We start from the raw sequence: 18,914 nt of genomic DNA, 5'->3' as shown, positions 1-18,914 counted from the left end.
TCAGACTAAGGACATGAATTCATTTTAAGATGATGTGGAGCCAATGAGTACTTTTATTTAAAGCAACATGAGGGGCGCCTGGGTGGCTCAGTCAGTTGGGCGTCCGACTTCGGCGCAGGTCATGATCTCACCATCAGTGAGTTCGGGCCCTATGTCAGGCTCTGTGCTGACAGCTTGGAGCCTGGAGTCTGCTCTGGATTCTGTGTCTCCCTGTCTCTCTGCCCCTCCCCTGCTCGTGCTCTCTCTCAAAAATTAAAAAAAAAAATAATAAAGCAACATGAATAGATTGGAAATTTAGGATAACTACCTGGAAGCATACCTCCAAGCAGTGGCATCACATCAGTTTTGTCATCATCTACATTGCAACCAGTTACTTAATATATCCAGCTCATGGATATCTTATCTCACTCAATCCAGCACCCTTTGAACTGCATATTAATTGCCATTATTCTGTAGATATGAAAACACAGGGTAATACAGGTTAATAGAGGAGTTAGTGACTGGATGCATAAGGGAGAGTATGTTTGATCACCTGCCATTCTTCCTGGTGGGTTTAAGTTAACAGAAGATGAGAGATGATAATTGTTGATCCTTAGTCTCCTTTTTCATGTGTTTTATATATTATAAAGCATTTCACTGAATTTAGTTTGATTCTAGAGTTTAAAGATAACATGTGTTCCCTAGAAGATGGCTTTTAACCCAAGTCTGTTACTTCGTCTGGTACTTAAGGAAACTGGTTTGTTCTAACACTAGAGGAAAAAAATGGTTGTGTTAAACTTGCTCTTCCTTAGAATTTTTCATCTTACAGGATTTTTGTCCCTATTCTTTAGAATTCTTAATAGAATATGTTACTTAATTTTCCAGTCCTTCTCCTTTTCCTCTAAATAAAATTATCTTAATATTTGAAATGATATCTCCTTAGGATTTGAGACGTTGTAGTTGTGTAATTGTTAAATTCTCATATGTAACTGGGGACCTGGATTCTCAGTATGAAGGGTAGTTTGAAACTAGATTTTTGTCTTTCTTCTCCATAATGTCTATCGAGTATATTCAAGCAATAGAATGAGAGGTGATAATTCTTCAGAGTTAAAAACAAAACAAAAAACCTGACTATTAATCCAGCCACATTCCCCATTAGCTTTCCAAATCCTGTCAAAATTGACCGTTTACCCCTTCATTTTTAGTTCTTTAGCTGAAAATACAAATGAAGTACTTCTTTCTCTCCTAGAAATGTGGTATAATGATTCATTTTTTTTAAAAAGGGTTTGTATGTAACTAGAAAGGAGTATAACAAAGATTGTGTGTGCACAGTTTCGACTTGCTATACTCACCTTTTACTTCTTTTATTTCAGCTCAATCTGAAATTGAAGTTTCTGTGTCTGCAAGAAATATCAGGAGGTTACTAAGTTTCCAGCGGTATCTTAGATCTTCTCGCTTTTTTCGCGGTACTACTGTTTCAAATTCTCTAAACATTTTAGATGATGATTATAATGGACAAGCCAAGGTGTGTATAACTTTTTCAAGAAAACATTAATTTTTTTTTTTTTTTAACGTTTATTTATTTTCGGGACAGAGAGAGACAGAGCATGAACGGGGGAGGGGCAGAGAGAGAAGGAGACACAGAATCGGAAACAGGCTCCAGGCTCTGAGCCATCAGCCCAGAGCCTGACGCGGGGCTCGAACTCACAGACCGCGAGATCGTGACCTGGCTGAAGTCGGACGCTTAACCGACTGCGCCACCCAGGCGCCCCAAGAAAACATTAATTTTTGATAAGTTTCATGAAACCCTTTTTTCCCATATGGGATTGACTTATTAGAACCTTTTTTTTAATGCAAAAATTAGTTAAGCCCATTATTCAGTTTTTCCTTTAGAGTGGGTGTTCATTTTATAATTAGGTATTACAGAGCAAGGGAAATCACTGAAGTAACTAAAAGAATGAAAATGTTTTTGTTTATTATAACAGTAAGTAACAAGTAGATCAGTGAACATTAAACTATAAGATCACACTGAATTTTAACTCTGGGAAGAATATTATGGCTATTCTGATCTAATGTCTATATGCTATACATAAAGAATCTATGACCTAAAGAGCATCAGGGACTGTTTGAGCTCACCCATTGTTTAGAGGTAAACCCAGCATAGGATGTTAGGTCTCATGACTTACAGTCAAATGATTTTTTATAGTCTCTTGCATCACTGAGCTATTTTGAGGGTTTATACATTTTCTAATTAAACCCAGTGATTGTGAGCATTATTTATATAGTTTAAAATAAATGTCTTAATGAAGGTGGAGCTCAGATGAGCTTGTTTGTGACCAAATGAGAGTTTTTAATGATCTTATGTTTCTGACATTTTTAAAATTATTTTTTACCTAATATTTACAGGCCAGATTTTGTAAGTGTGTGTACATAGGGCTAAGGTACCTTCTTTACAATTACATTAAAGTGCAAAAAAATTGTTTCCCTGTTTGTGAAAGAAATCTATAGAAAAGTGTTCATGCTTTCTTTAAATTGTAAAAAGTTTACAGGTTCTGCTTTTTAACATGAGAATATCGGGGCACCTGGGTAGCTCAGTCGGTTAAACGTCTGACTTCGGCTCAGGTCATGATCTCATAGTTCCTGGGTTTGAGCCTCCCGTCGGGCTCAGTGCTGACACCTCAGAGCCTGGATCCTGCTTCAGATTCTGTGTCCCTCTCTCTCTCTGCCCCTCTCCCGCTTACACACATGCTCTCTCTCAAAAGTAAACATTAAAAAAAATTAAAAATAAACAAAATGAGAATATTGATCTGTGTATGAGTGGTTGTTAGTACTATCAAATAATCACTATTAGTAAGAGTATTTCTTATATCAATTTATTGATAGATGTGTACAACAGTGAACTTTCCACAAAAATTGCAGGTTACAAATATATAGTGTAAAAATATGAATTTGGTTTGGTTGTTGTGAGATTTATTTGCTCAACTGAAATACACATCAACTTAAATGTAATAAAGGCTATTAATTATTGTATAATGATATTTAAAGAATATAAAAAAATACCTGTAAGTTGGGAGTGGTTTTTTTTTTTAAGAAAAGGAATGACAAACGGTTCCAGAATCAGACCACCTGAGTTAATTAATATCCCAGCTCTATTACTTTCTAGCTGAGCAAGTTAGTTACTTTTAGCCTGTTTCCCCATATATAAAGGAGGGTTAAAGACAACTCCTACTTCATAGTCTTGGTATGAATAGTAAGAGTAAGCAAAACACTTTTAACAGTACCTGGAATATAGTAAGTACTCAACTATTATAACTTATTTTTAAAATCTAATTTCTAGACCATGCCATGTGTGAACCATATATGGTTCATGGTGTTAAATTATGTTAGAATTCTTGAAAAGTTCATGGGAGTATAGGAATGAATTGAAAGAAACAATAACCTTACTTGTACATTCATTAATTGGAATACAAACTATTTGGTTTTCCAAATGGAGATTACCCTTTGGACACTTTTTTGGAGCCAGTTGGAAAGGTCATGATTAAAAGGAGAATGATACTTTGCATTTCTTAAAGTAAATCACTTTCCATTTTCACTAACTTCACTATGGACTATCTGTAAAAGACAGACTGTTATTGAACTTAAATTACAGTAGGAATGTTTGGTTTTCATTTCAGTGTATGCTGGAAAAAGTTGGAAATTGGAATTTTGATATCTTTCTATTTGATAGACTAACAAATGGTAAGTGAAGAGTTTGACTTACTCAAATTAATGTGTACTCTAGATTGCTGCATTGATGGTACAGTCACTCGGGGGTTTATTGCTTTCATTTACTTAGGTTATGAGCCCTCTGCTGCCAACAGAACATCATTTTGTCACATTCTTTAGTGACTGATCTATAAGCTCAAAGAATCACTCTCATAATTTTGTCTTTTCATTACTCTTGGTTAGCAGTAATCAAAAGTCATCATCATCATCATCACTTGGCCATCCATCCCTAATTAATGCTACTATTATAGATAACCCAAAGTGAAATTGTGACCTCATTATTTTGTTTTTCTGTTTTGGTTTCTTTTGGGTTGTGGTCATTTACAATGACATCTTCTGATACTGTATTTCAGCTTTGATAGCCACAGATATGTGGGAGATTAATGACATTTTAAAGATATCCTTTCTTTTAACTTTATGGTTCTCAGGCTTTTCTTTCTCTGTACACTTGAGAGATATGACATATGATCAACAGTGGTTCCCTATGACATGGCGTCTTCATGGTTGGGTGGAGATGAGCTTGTAGCTTCTTTAGGAGTCTTATCAGAATCTACAGAATATGAATGGTTTGAAAACACCAGGTGATTCTAATCTGTTTACCCCCTCCTGTGTTTTGTTTGGTTTTAGGGGCAAGGGTCATGTTTCCTTATTCTCTTTGGAACAGGATAAGGATTTCTTTTGAGAATCATTTTTATTTAGGGTAAAATTTTTGGCATAAAAAAATGGTACACATTATTCAACTAGACCGTACTTGTCTAAATATCTTTTTGCTTGTCTAAATATCCTTTTAATAAGTGAAACGGGGCTCCTGGGTAGCTCAGTTGGTTAAGCATCTCACTCAATTTCGGCTCAGGTCATGATCTCATGATTCATGAAATTGAGCCCCACAGTGGGCTCTGTGCTGACTGTGGAGCCTGCTTGGGATTCTCTCTCCCTCTCTCTTCCCCTCCTGCACACACACACACACACACTCTCTCTCAAAATAAATAAATAAACCTTAATAAAAGTAAAGCAGATTGGTAAGTACACTGAGAGGAAGCCACTTCTGAGTGTTTAGAATGAAGTGGGCCACCTGGGTGGCTCAGTCAGTTGAACATCCAACTCTTGATTTCAGCTCAGGTTGTGATCCCAGGGTTGTGGGATCGAGCCCTGCGCCGGGCTCCACTCTGAGCATGGAACTTGCTTGAGATTCTCTCTCTCCCTCTGCCTCCCCCTCCCCTGCTCATGCATTCACATTTTTTCTGTCTGTCTCTGTGTCTCTCTCTCTCTCTCAAATTAAAAAAAAAAAATTTTTTTTTAGAGTGAATTAAATTTGTAGTTCACTGCTGTGTACTTTGAAATCACCTTTTTGTTTTCTTTTTTCCTTTGGAATGAAGCTCCTTTCATAAGGAAGCTAAATATGGGAAATGGGCAAGCAGATACAACTCTAGTCATCTTGAGAATCAATGTGGGTCTAGCTTTTTAGTATCACTACATTATTCCCTGTAAGCTGTGTGACCATGTAAAGTCCATGTAAAGAAAATAGCTTTGAGATCACCTTCTATTTGTCTGTACACTGTTGACAGAAAATAAATCGGACTGATCCTCAGCAAAATTGAAAAACAATGAATTCTGTTTTATCAGCACAGTCCCCCTCCTGCTTCCCTGCCATTTTGGGTTTTTTTTTTCCTTTTCTCTTTCTCTTCTACCTCTCCTTTGCCCTCGGGTGACTGTTTTCTGCCTTTCTCTGGCCCCACTTGGCATGTCCACACAAAATGCTCCAGTATCGTTTACACAGTTGTCTTTCCCTTCAGCCTTCCCTTTTTAAAACATGTAGATGGCAAAATATCAGGTGACTCATCTTCTTCTAGATCTGGGAAATTCCTTTTTTCTAACTTAATATGAATATTACTTCAGTTATTATCCCAAGATAAATGTAGATCAAACCATGCCACCCTTCACACCTTCCAGGTTTAGCCTTCTATAAACTGTAATTGCTCCTCACCTGCTATTAGTCTGCTGGAACACTTTTACTCATTGAAATAGCTGTTTGTTTTCTAAATTCCATTTTTAAAAAGTACATATCTGCTAGTCAGGGGTCTTGGTGATGAAAGTAGAGTGAGGTTGAAAGTGTGGGATGGGCAGAATAGCTTTCATGTTAATCACCTCATTACTTTTTGTGACGATGATGGCTGAATGGTTTCTTCTTAGGGTTGGTTGTTAGCAGGTAACTACACACCTGTGATTTTACAGATGGTGATACACATATTCATGTAACGAGAGCCACCCAAAAGTTACAGGAATTCTATACATGAAGAGCAAATGGGCAAGAAAAATTTTTTAACTTTCATTATTTTATTAGAAATGCTTTCCTTTTAAAAGTGCTTAGCCAGAAATGAATTCTGGATAATATATATGTATGGTATCCAAGTGTATAGTTTTCCTTTGTTGCTTACCGATCCCGTGCTTTCTGTATTTCTTACTCTGGCAATTCGCCAGATGACATAGTAGGGGGAACGCAGAGAAGAGGTAAAACTCAGTGATTCCCACCAAGACAAAGGGTCCCACCTTGTCCACTGCAAGGAGGAAAATACGTATCATCTGGTAGGATATATTTGGCATTCCTTTTATAGGAATGAGAGGTTATGTGTAAAATAGCAAGATAGGGTTTGTCACCCCCGAGATCTACCTGGCATGTGAGGACCCTCGTTGCCAGGTGTGTGTCATGGCAGCCTCATCCTCCTGGCTGCCATCTGGAATCACACCTAAGAACTATCAATGACCCTTACATGTACCTTGAGCAGTTCTATCTTTGGATACATGTTTATGAAGGAGGCTCTTCTATAAGCACAATTTTCTTTTCCAAGAAAGTGTTTCCATTTTTGTATAAAGTAAGTTCTTCTGTGCAAGAAGAACAGGTAAGCATTACTTGTTTTGAAATGTTTGACTTGTGTTCTTATTCACTGGTATTAAAATAGTCCGTTGGTATCTTAAAAACTAGAAATAAGAAACAATGTTACACGCAGTTTTCCAATTAGATATGGGTAGTACACTTTGTTAGACTGGTTTTTGTCTGATTCTTTTGAAGTTCTTGGTGGAAGACATTATATGTATTGCAGATTGCCCGAATTCCAGAAGATATTTTACCATTAGATTGCAGCTTTCTTAAAACGTATTCAAGACCTAGAAATTGGTAATTTGTCTCATTAGGTTTGCAAAACAAGTTTGGGAGAATGCTATCATAACCTAAACATACAGAATAAATATACATTCTTTTTTACTGAGATATAACTGACATATGATGTTATATTAGTCTCAGATGTACAACATAATGATTTGACATTTATATACATTACAAAAGATTACCACAGAAGTAGTTACCATCCGTCACCATAAAAAGTTATTACAATATTATCGCCTATATTCCCTATGCTGTACTTTACATCTCTGTGACATATTTATTTTATAACTGGAATTTTGTACCTCTTAATCCCTTTCACCTGTTCTCCCCATTCCTCCACCTCCTTGGCAATCATGTTTGTTCTCTGTAAGTCTGTTTCTGTTGTTTTGTTTGTTCATTTGTTTTTTAGATTCCAGATATAAGCAAAATCATATGGTGTTTGTCTTTCTCTATCTGAATTATTTTACTTAGCATAATGCCCTCTAGGTCCATCCATGTTATCGCAAATGGCTGAGTAATGTGCCATTACAATGTTCCATTGTTTTGTGCTTTCAGCTCTCACATTTAGGTCTTGAGTCCATACTTTGTGTATTTTTGCACATGGTATGGGAAAGTAGTCAAGTTTCATTCTTTTACATGCAGCAGTTCAGCTTTTCCAACACCATTTATTGAAGAGACTGTTTTTTTCCCCATTGTATATTCTTGCCTCCTTTGTCATAGATTAATTGACCATTAAAGCATGGATTTATTTTGGGCTCTCCGTTATGCTCCACTGATCTATATGTCTCCTTTTGTGCTGGCACCATATCGTTGATTACTGTAGCTTTGTAATGTAGTTTGAAATCTGGGAACATGATACCTCAGCTCTGGTGTTCCTTCTCAAGATTGCTTTGACTACTGGGGATCTTTTGTGGTTCCGTACAAATGTTAGGATTATTTTTCTAATTCTGTGAAAAATGCTATTGGTATTTTTATGGAGATGGCATTGAATCTGTAGATTGCTTTGGACAGTAGGGACATTTTAACCATATTATTCCAGTTCATGAGCATAGTACATCTTTCAATTTCTTTGTGGCATCTTCAATTTTTTTCATCAATGTCTTATAGGTTTTCAGAGTACAGATTTTCCAACTCCTTTGTTACATTTATTCCTAGGTATTTTCTTTTCGATGCAATTATAAATGGGATTATTTTATTAATTTCTCTTTCTGGTAATTACTAGTATATAGAAGTACAACATATCTGTATGTTAATTTTGTATCCTGCAACTTTGCTGAGTTCATTTGTAGTTCTAATAGTTTTTTGGTAGAGTCTATAGGGTTTTCTTTATATATAGGATTATGACATCTGCAAGTAGTGACAGTTTACTTATTCCTTCACAATCTAGATGCCTTTTATTTCTTTTTCTTTTCTGATTGCTGTGTTTTGTACTTCCAGTACAGTGTTGAATAAAAGTGTCAAGAATGGGCATCCTTGTTTTGTTCTTAGAAGGAAAGCGTTCAGCCTTTCACCATTGAGAATGATGTTACCTGTGGGTTTGTCATATGTGGCCTTTTTTATATTGAGATATGTTCCCTCTGTACCCACTTTGTTGAGAGTTTTTATCATAAATGGATGTTGAATTTTGTCAAATGGTTTTCCTACATCTATTGAGATGGTCATATGCTTTTTATCCTTCATTTTGTTAAGGTAGTATATCCTGTTGATGCATTTGCAAATGTGGAACCATCCTTATATTCCTGGAATAAATCCCACATGAACATGGTGTTTGACCCTTTCACTATATTGTAGAATTTGGTTTGGTCATATTTGGTTAAGTATTTTTGTAAATATGTTCATCAAGAATATTGGACTGTAATTTCTTTTTTTGTACAAAGTGTCTTTGTCTACTTTTGGTGTCAGGGTAATGTTGGCCTTGTAGAATGAATACAGAAACAATCCTTCCTCTTTAATTTTTTGAAATACTTTGAGAAGGATAGGTACTTACTCTTCTCTCAGTGTTTGGTAGAACCCACCTGTGAGAAGCCATTTGGTCTTGGACTTTTGTTAGTTGGGAGTTTTTTGATTACTGATTCATTTCATTGCTAGTAATTGGTCTGTTCAAATTTCCTATTTCTTTGTGATTCAATCTTAGAAGATTATGTATGTAGGAATTTATCCATTTCTTCTAGGTTGTCCAGTCTGTTGGCATCTACTTGTTTTAGTAGTCTCTTACCAGCTGTATTTTTATGGTGCCTTTTGTATCTTCTCCTCTTTCATTCTGATGTTACTTACTTGAATCCTGCCTCTTTTTCTCTTGATGAGCCTGTCTAAAGGTTTATCAACTTTATCTTTTCAAAGAATCAGCTCTTAATTTTATTAATCATTTCTATTATTTTTTAATAATTTCATTTATTTCTACTCTTTATTATTTCCTTCCTTTAATTATTTCATTTATTTCTACTCTTTATTATTTCCTTCCTTCTACTAACTTTGGGCACTGTTTGTTCCTCTTTTTTCTCATTCCCTTAAGTGTAAGCTTAGATTGTTTATTTCACATTTTTCTTAATGGTTTGGTAGGCTTTATCACTATAAACTGCTTCTGCAGGGCACCTGGGTGGCTCAGTCACTTAAGCATCCAACTCTTGATATCAGCTCAGGTCATGATCTCTCAGTTTGTGAGTTTGAGCCCTGCATTGGGCTCTGCATTGACAGTGTGGAGCCTTCTTGAGATTCTGTTTCTGTCTCTATCTCTGCCTCTCTCTCTCTTCTCCCCCCTCACTCTCCCTCTCTCTCACACTCTCTCTGTCCCTCTCAATAAATAAATAAACTTAAAAAAAAACATTTTTGCTGTGCATCTTCTATTTTGGAACATTATATTTTAATTTTCATTTGACTCAATTCAGTTGTTTGAATTCCTCTTTCATTTCTCCATTGACGTCTTGATTGTTTATTGGCATGTTGTTTAGCATCCACATGTTTGTGTTTTTTCCAGTATTTTTTTTTCTTGTAATTGATCTAGTTTCATACTGTTGTGGTTGGAAAAGATGCTTGATGTAATTTCAGTTTTAAATTTATTGAGACTTGTTTTGTGGCCTAACATGTGATCTCTCCTGGAGAATACAGTGTTTCATGTGCGTCTCCAAAGAATGTGTATTCTTTTTTAATTTTTTGTTTTTTGTTTTTGCTGTTCAGTTTGGATGATTTCCAATACCCTGAAATCCTAGATCACTGATCTGTGCTTCTGCATCATCTCATCTGCTGTTGATTCCCTCTACAGTGTTTTCCATTTTAGTTAATGTATTCTTCAGCTCTGATGCATTCTTTTTTATATTTCTTATCTCTGCTGAAGTTCTCACTGAGTTTATCTACTCTTCTCAAGTCTGGAGAGCATCCTTATGACCATTACTTTGAACTCTTCATAAGGTAGATCGCTTATTTCCATTTCATTTAGTTTTGTTTTTTTTTTTTGAGGTTTTGTCTTGTTCTTTCATTTGCAACATGTTCCTCTGTCTCCTCCTTTCCCTGCCTATTTATGTTTGTATATATTAGGTAGATTAGCTGTGTCTCTGGGTCTTGAACATGTAACCTTATATAGAAGGCATCCTGTGAGGCGTAAACCCCACCCCACCCCCTGTTAACTATACCCAGGCACTCCAGGGATTTCCCCTGTGTGGGCTGCATGTGCCCTCCTTTGTGGCTGGATCACAAATTATGTGGGCACACTGGTACCACTTTTGTGGGGTTCCAGTCCCAGCTGAGGCGACTCACTGTGGTGGGACAGTAGCCACTTTTGGGGGGACAGGCACCAGTCTCAGTTGAGGCTCTCTGCTGAGTGCAACAGGAGGGGAACCACTTTGGAAGGGTATCCCCCAGGAAGGGAAGGTTGGGCTGGACAGGTCCACAGGTTGACATCTGGTCAGGGTAAGCAGTGCTAGAAAGGTAAATGGATAGTGTCAGAACTGGTGCCCGCCAGCATCAGCCCAGCGAGGCAGAAGGAAGGCAAGAAAAATGGTGCCATTCAGTGCTTCCTTCCTGGAGAAAGTTCCTACAGAGCCCTGACCCTACTGCACAAGCCCTAAAATTAGTGAATCTCCTTCAGTTATGGCTTAGGTGCTGTTTAGCATGTATTGCTTCTGTTCTGGTCTCAGCCAAGTGTTTATATGCAGGCCTTTTAAGAGTGGAATCTTGGCTTCCCACAGCCGGCCAGCTCTCCTGGAGTTAAGCTTCACTGATTTTCAAGGCTTCTGGACATAAGGCATGCTGATTTCCAAAGCCAGATGTTATAGAGGCTTTTCTTCCTGGCACAGATCCCCAGGGCAGTGGGTACCTGATGTGGGGCTCAAACCCTTCACTTCTCAGGGAGGATCTCTCTACCTGTGATATCCCTCCTGCTTGTGGGTTATCAAGCTGGGCGTGTGGACCCCGACCAAATCACATCTCTGCTTTCTTGATGTGACTTTTTCTTTACTCTTTAGCTGTGGAAGAGCTGTTCTGCTAGTCCCCAGATTGTTCTCAGTAAGAGTTGCTCTGTATGTACTTGCAGTTTTGGTGTGTGGCCATTGCTTGACCTGAGCTCAGAATCCTCCTACTCTGCCATTTTCAGCAATTCCCACCCACTTTTTTAAATTGAGGTATAATTGACATATAACATTATATTAGCTTTAGGTGTACAATGTGAGGATTTAATATATGTATATATTTAAAACAATCACAAAAAATCTAACATCCATCACTATACATGGTTACATTGTTTTTTGTGAGAACTCTTTAAGATCTGTTCTCTCAACAACTTTCAAATATGTAATACAGTATTAATTATAGTCACCATGCTGTACGTTACATTCCCCAGACTTATTTTATAACTAGAAATTTGTACCTTTTGGCCCTTTTCACTCATTTTGTCAACACCCCCAACTCTTGCCTCTGACAACCACCAATTTGTTCTCTGTATCTATGAGCTTGGTTTTTTTGTCTGTTAAAGATTCCACATAATAGTTAGATCATGGCATTTGTCTTTCTCTGTCTGACTTATTTCACTTAGCATAATGACCTCAAAACTCATCCATGTAGTTGTAAGTGGCAAGATTTCCTTCATTTTTATGGCTGAATAATATTCCATCGTATATGTATACCATATCCTCTTTGTCCATTCATCTGTCTGTGGACCCTTAGGTTGCTTCCATTGGAAATAATGCTGCGCTGAGCAGAGGAGTGCGTATATCTTTTCGACTTAGTGTTTTCTTTTCTTTGGGTAAATAGAGGTCGAATTGCTGGATAATATGTTAGTTCTCTTTTTAAATTTTCGAGGAGCCTCCATTCTGTTTTCCATAGTGGCTGCACCAATTTACATTCCTACCAATAGTGCAATTTTCTCCACATCCTCACCAACACTTGCTATTTTTTGTCTTCTTGACAATAACCATTCTGACAGGTGTAGAGTGGTATCTCATTTATGGTTTTGATTTGTATTTCCGATGGCTAGTGATGTTGAGCATCTTTTCATCTGGCTCTTGGCCATCTGTATATCTTCTTTGGAAAAATGTCTACTCGTATCCTCTGCCTATATTAAACTGGGTTGTTTGTTTGAACTTACATTGTGAAATATCTATGTATATATCCAAGGAAAAGTGGGTTGTTACAGCAATAATAACAGGAATATAGCTCACTTCTTCACAAATGGTTCTAAACCAGATGGGCTCCTGTTTGTATCAGTATAGTGTTATCAGGATTCAAATACATTTTAACATTTAATTTCTTAAAAAATAAAAGATTTGAAAAAGTTTTTTTTGTTTAAGGTGCTATGTCAGGTTTTTAAAAAAGAATCTCTTTTGGTCTCCTGCATCTTTTCCAGTGTTTCTCATGCAAATATTGTTCAATTAATTTATATTTTTCCTTAGCTATGGGCTTCTGTTGACAATTGTGTAGGCAGTTTTGGGTAATGAAGTTAGCCCAGTGGTCCTTTAAAATTCTCCATAAATGTTATTACTATAAATATGCGATGTGAGAATAGTTAAGTCTTTTATAGATTTTTTTAAGAATGATAGTTTCTTTAGAGAGTTGGTTTCTTTAGAATCATCTTTATGTTATTGTCTAAATTCTGGCAGTAATTTTTGAGCTTCTAACTCTTTAAAACGTACAGTTTTATATCATGTGTCCTAATAGAGGAAATGCACAAAACTTCGAGAAATATAATAGAAGGTATAAAAAATGGAGAGTTACATCTTGGAAGACAGACTAACCATTATAACAATGCTAGTATTTCCAGATTTCATGTCTATACTCACGTGACTCCAGTTGTCAGTGACAAAAGGGTGGAAGTTGAGGGTGAGATAGTCCTCACAGCAGGTAGCAGCTCTTTCAGAAAACTTAGCTTAGGGGAAGAGACAGGGTGGCAGCTGGAGGGAGCCAAGAGAGTCAAGTATTCTTTGTTGTTTGAAAGATAAAATCTAGAGCATGTCCTGAGTGCTGATGCTTATTGGAGCACTAGAAGGAGGGACTGAGGAGGGATATTTTGATTCAGGGGGAAGGAGGAGGCATGGGGGGTGGTGTTGGTAGGTGGCACAGTTTCTGAGACACTCTGGAGGGATGGAGGGATTGGCTTTGGAAAGAAAAGGAAATGAGGGCTTGTATTTTTTCTGTGAAGTATGAGGCTGTTGAGAATGGGGGGGGCGGAATTTGAGAAGAATAGAGAAAGCTTGAAAATAGGCATTTAAAGAGATAAAGAGTGGCACCTGGGTGTCTCGGTTGGGCATCCGACTTTGGGTCAGGTCACCATCCCCACATCGGGCTTGCTGCTGTCATTGCAGAGCCAGCTTCGGGTCCTCTACCCACCTCAGTTTCCCCTTCCCCCACTTGCGTGCATGCTCTCTCGCTCTCTCTCTCTCTCAAAAACAAATAAGCATTAAAAACAGATAAAGAACTGTTTCACTAGAAAAACATAATAAGATTGCTGTATAATTGTTGACTGTGAACTTAGTGTTAGAATAGAATTCTGTTTAGTTTTGTGACCACCCGCCCCTTCCAGCTACTCAGATTTCTTGCTACAAGTATGGGGTAGACAAGTGGTTGAGTTCAGAGTTTTGATCTTGAGGTCATTGGTCCCTCCTCCTAGCTCTGTACCTTAAAGAACAAACACAACCTCTAGTGAACAAGGTGCAGCTACCACAGTTGACTTTGATTGGACATCCTCATACAGTTAGTGATGTGGTAGAGGGATGTCTAGGTGGAGTTGGTGCAAAGTTTTCTACTGATTCTAATTACTTTGGTGTCTTTCAAAAAATTGATTTGAAAATGCTTATCTTCCAGTTATTTGGTTGTAGAAAAATGAAACAAAGCCCATTTTTTTCCTTAGAATGGAAAAAAGATATAAGAATTAAAGTTCACAGCTGGTAAAATTAAGGATGTACGTTTTAGATAGACAAAATGTAGGAATTTGTACTCTCTGTGTTTTATATTCAAAACCCATATTTGGAAGCACAATGCAATTATGCTAGTCTATATTTCCTACTAATATCTCTTCTTTTTTCATTTTAGGAAATAGTCTAGTAAGTTTAACCTTTCATTTATTTAGTCTTCATGGATTAATTGAGTACTTCCATTTAGATATGATGAAACTTCGTAGATTTTTAGGTAAGTGATTCTAACCCGTTTAACAGAAATAACATTTGAACAAGAATCTGTTTTAAGTTTTCATCAGTTTTTTCAGTTAGCTATTGCTCTAAAACAGACTACCCTAAATTTTTGTGGCTTGGAATGACACACACTTACTCAGCTCCTGAGTGTGTGGGGCTGTTGAATGCTGCTTGTAGTCTAGCTGAGTTCATTTATGTACCTGCAGTTGACAACAGGCAAGCTACTCTGTGGGCCTGGACTGGGACCTCAGCTGGGACACTGGGCTTCATGTGACTCAGCTCTACATGGTCCCCCATTAAATTCAAAGGAGTCAGAGGAGTTTGGCCCCTTAATAAATTCATATTAAAAACAAAAAAAGAAGGAAATATATTTTATGACAAACTGAGCTTCTTCAAAGAGTGATGGGCAGTCTCCAAGGGAGCTGGCATACCCGGACCCCTGAAACTGGCTCTCCAGGTCTGGCTCTCCATCACTTCCACCCCGTGCTGTTGGCCAAAGCAAGTCTGATAGGGGGTGAATGACACCTCTCGTCCAGGAAGCTTTGAAGGTTCAAAGCCATGAATGGAGGGCATGGTGAAGAAGTGGGACACTTTTGCCGTCAATCGCTTAGGTTGACCACAGCTTTGTCACAAAGATGACACAATTTCTGTCCTTTTTCCAAACTATGAAAGCTCAAACTTTAAAAGATTAGGTGCATTGCACTTAGGTGTTCTCTTTTTCTGATCCCAGAAATCTCTTTACGTTAAACTTAAAGATTATTTTTAATATGTTTAAATGTGCACGGTGATATTTGTATAAGACTGTTTTGCTAGGGAAAAAGCTGAACTTTTTTGCCAAATAAATATGTTAGAAGAAAATTAGCATGAGGATTATTTACTTTTTTTAAAAAAGAAGGTAATATTTTCTTTCCTCTTAAATACTGAACTAAGATAAATTTATTACCTAGGACTTTTGAGAGACTTTTCCTGCATATTTATTTCTAATTTGTATACCTGCAATACTCCACTAACAAATTGTGTAAATTATAAAACATATATAAAAATAGATATTAACAAGAGTAATTAAAAGGCTATTTGAAAGGATGGGTTAAAGTAAATACATAATTCTAATGCTCTTTCCTTCTCACCAGTGAGTCATGGTTCACCACTGTGGAATTGGCTCACTTTACTAGTGACCAGTAGATTACAGTGTTATGCCCTTGGGGCCATCCTGCAGGCTTGATGGCAACAGGGATAACTCTACCCCTAATCCTAGTCTCCTTTTTCATGAAAGCCTAACAGACATGGAGTAGAGACAGTAGGATTAAAAGAAGGTCCATCCCTACTACTGAAAAACTAATTCCAGTTCTGAAACGAATACCTCACTGATGATGCGCCCATGGGATCATCTTCATATGCCCTAATAACTATAATATTTTAGCTTCATAAAGTTTTTTGTTTACTGATAAATTTCTAGAGTCTAAAACAGTACTTGGGACAAGTGTTTGTTGAATGAATTGCAATGCTTTTAATGAAACCAAGAAACTCTTCTTAAATTACATTTGAAAGAGAGGAGTTTGGTACAATGATAGGTTCACATTTTAAAAGAGAAAAAGAGAGGCACCTGGGTGGCTCAGTCAGTCAAGCATCCGACTGCCTGCTCAGGTCATGATCTGATGGCTCGTGAGTTCGAGCGCCACATCAGGCTCTGTGCTCACAGCTCAGAGCCCGGAGCCTGTTACAGATTCTGTGTGTCTCCCTCTCTCTCTCTGCCCCTTCCCCGCTAGCACTCTGTCTCTCCCTCTCTCAAAAATAAGTAACACTTAAACAAATAAAAAAGAAAAATAAACAAAATATTTATTGTTTTGACATGAATACCTTCTGATAATTTCAAACAAGTTAGCAGCCACAGTGGTATTGATTCTTTGGACATACATGTGAGTTCTGAGTGATTGTCATCCATCTGAATCTGAACAACTAGCTGGTAGCCACATGAAGATTGTAAGTGGAAAACTCATAATTATCACAATTCTTGTACTTTGCACAGGCCTCCCACGTACAATTAAATTTGAGATCTTTTTTCTTTGATGCAGTTATGATTCAAGAAGATTACCACAGTCAGAACCCTTACCACAATGCGGTCCATGCTGCAGATGTTACTCAGGCCATGCACTGTTACTTAAAAGAACCTAAGGTAAGATGCTGACATTTACAGGGGGTGCGAATCCTAAGAAAATTCCTTGACTTACTTTCAAATACTTTTCCTTAAATGAGTGATTTGACTCAAAATCAGAGGCTTCCTTCACTAAACTGAGATCTGGCTGGATCAAGTTTCCCATCCTGGTTATATTTGTATAGCAGTTGGACAACTGAGTGATTGTTGAGAGAGAAGCTGGAGAAGTCCAGGTGAGGTCTGGATCCGACGAAACCCCCAACTCTGTGTTAAGACACTGGCATTTACACCAAGCTCCTTGTAACCTCCATGAGGGCCGCACAGCATTAGTCCAATTCAGAGAATGAATGGGGAGCTACAGAAGGGAAGCAGGAGACTTTCCCACACCTGTCAGAAGCTGTTTTGTTTTGGTGCACCATGAAAGAGCCTGGTGGCCCAAGCTAGGCAAGGGGCTTTGGGGAAGGAGAGAGGTAGACGGTCTGTAAGATCTCTTGGGAGTTAGAGTGCCTAGCCTATGGTGTCTGCATGCCTTTGGGGGAATGAAGCAGAGAGAAGAGTCAATGAAGACTGCGTGGGGCAGCTGAGTAGAGAGTGGAATTCTGTGAGAGAAAGTACGTAGAAAAGGGAGCAAGTTTTGGGGGTAAGGCTGGTAGAGATGATGACCTCCACTTTGGATATGTAGAGTTAAATGTGTTTGTGTGGTATCCAAATGCAGATGTTGAATAGAGAGTTGGATAAGAGAGTCTGGAGCAGAGAAGAGAATCTGTTGGAGATATAGATGTAGGGATCAACTGTAGATGATAACGGAAAGCCGTGTTTGTCTTTGGATGTTTCCTACCCCTGATGGTCCTGAAATCACATTTGCTTACCCTCAGCCCTGTTTCTAAACTCTTCTCCCCCTGGGATCTGAGTTCCCACTAGATGTTAGAAGGGAAAGCAAGCTGACTAAATCAGATTGTGCTAATTGATGCCAGTTCTGAGAATATAGCCATGTGGTCACCAGTCTTGTCATTTTTCAAGAGATTGTAGAATATGTGAAAATACCCCAGTTTTTAAAGTATATACATCATGGCTTTTTTTAAAAAGCAACTTCATTGTGGTATCACTTGTATGCCACAATAAAATATATACATTTTATGGGTACATTTTTGACAAATGTATACTCCTGAGTGCCCGAATTTTCTAATTGAGCTTTTTAAAAAAACTCTGGGCCAAGGCTGAAGCCTCTGTTGAGAGTTTTTGGGAGAAACTGATAATCACCATACAGCCAGGTAAATGGAATGATGAAGGTAAGTGTCATGTTCTGTGAGACACAGAGGAGGTTAATTAAGCTGGTGCACAGGTCTGTGAAGGTGGCTCCCCTCCCATCTTCCACTGGCCACACCCAACCAGAAGCCAGGGGCGTGGAAGGTAAGGGCTGATGCCAGGCACTGGGCAAGGCGAGAGTGCGAAGGGTGTGGTAAAAATGAATAAAAATGCTGCCTTACCTGTGCAGCTCTGGCAGCACTAATTTTAAGCTTTTTTTTTTTTTTTTGCCTATGTATCTGATATTTCTTATTTTAAATACTTTTTGCCTTATGCAGCTTTGATTACACTTATTTGAAATACTTGGCTCCTAGGTGGCTCAGTCAGTTAAGCATCTGACTCTTGATTTTGGCTCAAGGTCACGAACTTATGGTTTGGTTCTGTGCTGTCACAGAGCCTGCTTGGGATGCTCTCTCTTCCTCTCTCTCTGCCTCTTCCCCGCTTGTGAGTGTGTTCACATGCGCTCGCTCACACTCTCTCTCTCTCCCTCCTTCCCTCCCTCTCTCCCTCCTTCCCTCCCTCTCCCTCCCTCTTTCTCTCTCAAGTATTTTTTTTTTTAAATACTTTTCATGGTTAACATAGTTAGTGAACTTAGTCAAAGCTTCAGTGAAGGAGATAAAATCACTAAGCCCTAAAATGCAAAAATTCCTTTCTCCTTTATTGTAGTTTACATTTTAAAATAGACTCATTCAGTTTTAAAAGTACATTCTAAAAAAAGCCTTAAGATTGTATCTCTTACTGCCTGGGCTTTCACAAGGCTTCACACTTTCAAGTGCTTTCATTCAGTACATTTTCCTGGTGCTAGGAATCCAGTGGTAAACAGGACAGGAAAGGTCCCAGTGGGGGAAGCAGTCATTAGACAAATAAATAGAATGTTGACATATATTGTAGTAATTACTGCTGTGAAGGAATCTAAATCGAGGAATGTGCTGGAGAGTGA

The 18,914-nt window shown here is 38.0% G+C and overlaps 1 protein-coding gene across 10 annotated transcripts in view; it reads left to right on the top strand.

Moving 5' to 3' along the window:
* Nucleotides 1-18,914, top strand: part of PDE7A (phosphodiesterase 7A) — a 140,785-nt gene that overhangs the window by 92,338 nt on the left and 29,533 nt on the right. For all 10 annotated transcript variants that reach the window (XR_006961101.1, XR_006961096.1, XR_006961095.1 and 7 more), the window contains exons 4-7: nt 1,353-1,504; nt 3,654-3,717; nt 14,420-14,515; nt 16,590-16,690. Coding sequence is in view for 1 of the 10 variants with exons in the window: in XM_047073985.1 (XP_046929941.1) it covers nt 1,353-1,504; nt 3,654-3,717; nt 14,420-14,515; nt 16,590-16,690 (413 nt within the window). In the remaining 9 variants the exon portion in view is untranslated. The remainder of the gene's footprint in view (nt 1-1,352; nt 1,505-3,653; nt 3,718-14,419; nt 14,516-16,589; nt 16,691-18,914) is intronic.

Source organism: Lynx rufus, unplaced genomic scaffold, assembly GCF_022079265.1.
Source record: "Lynx rufus isolate CCGP_SWC_20201006 ecotype Redwood Valley unplaced genomic scaffold, mLynRuf1.p SCAF_12, whole genome shotgun sequence".
NCBI lineage: Eukaryota > Metazoa > Chordata > Mammalia > Carnivora > Felidae > Lynx > Lynx rufus.
Note: the sequence above shows the minus strand (reverse complement) of the source record. Positions and strands in the feature narration are given on the sequence as shown.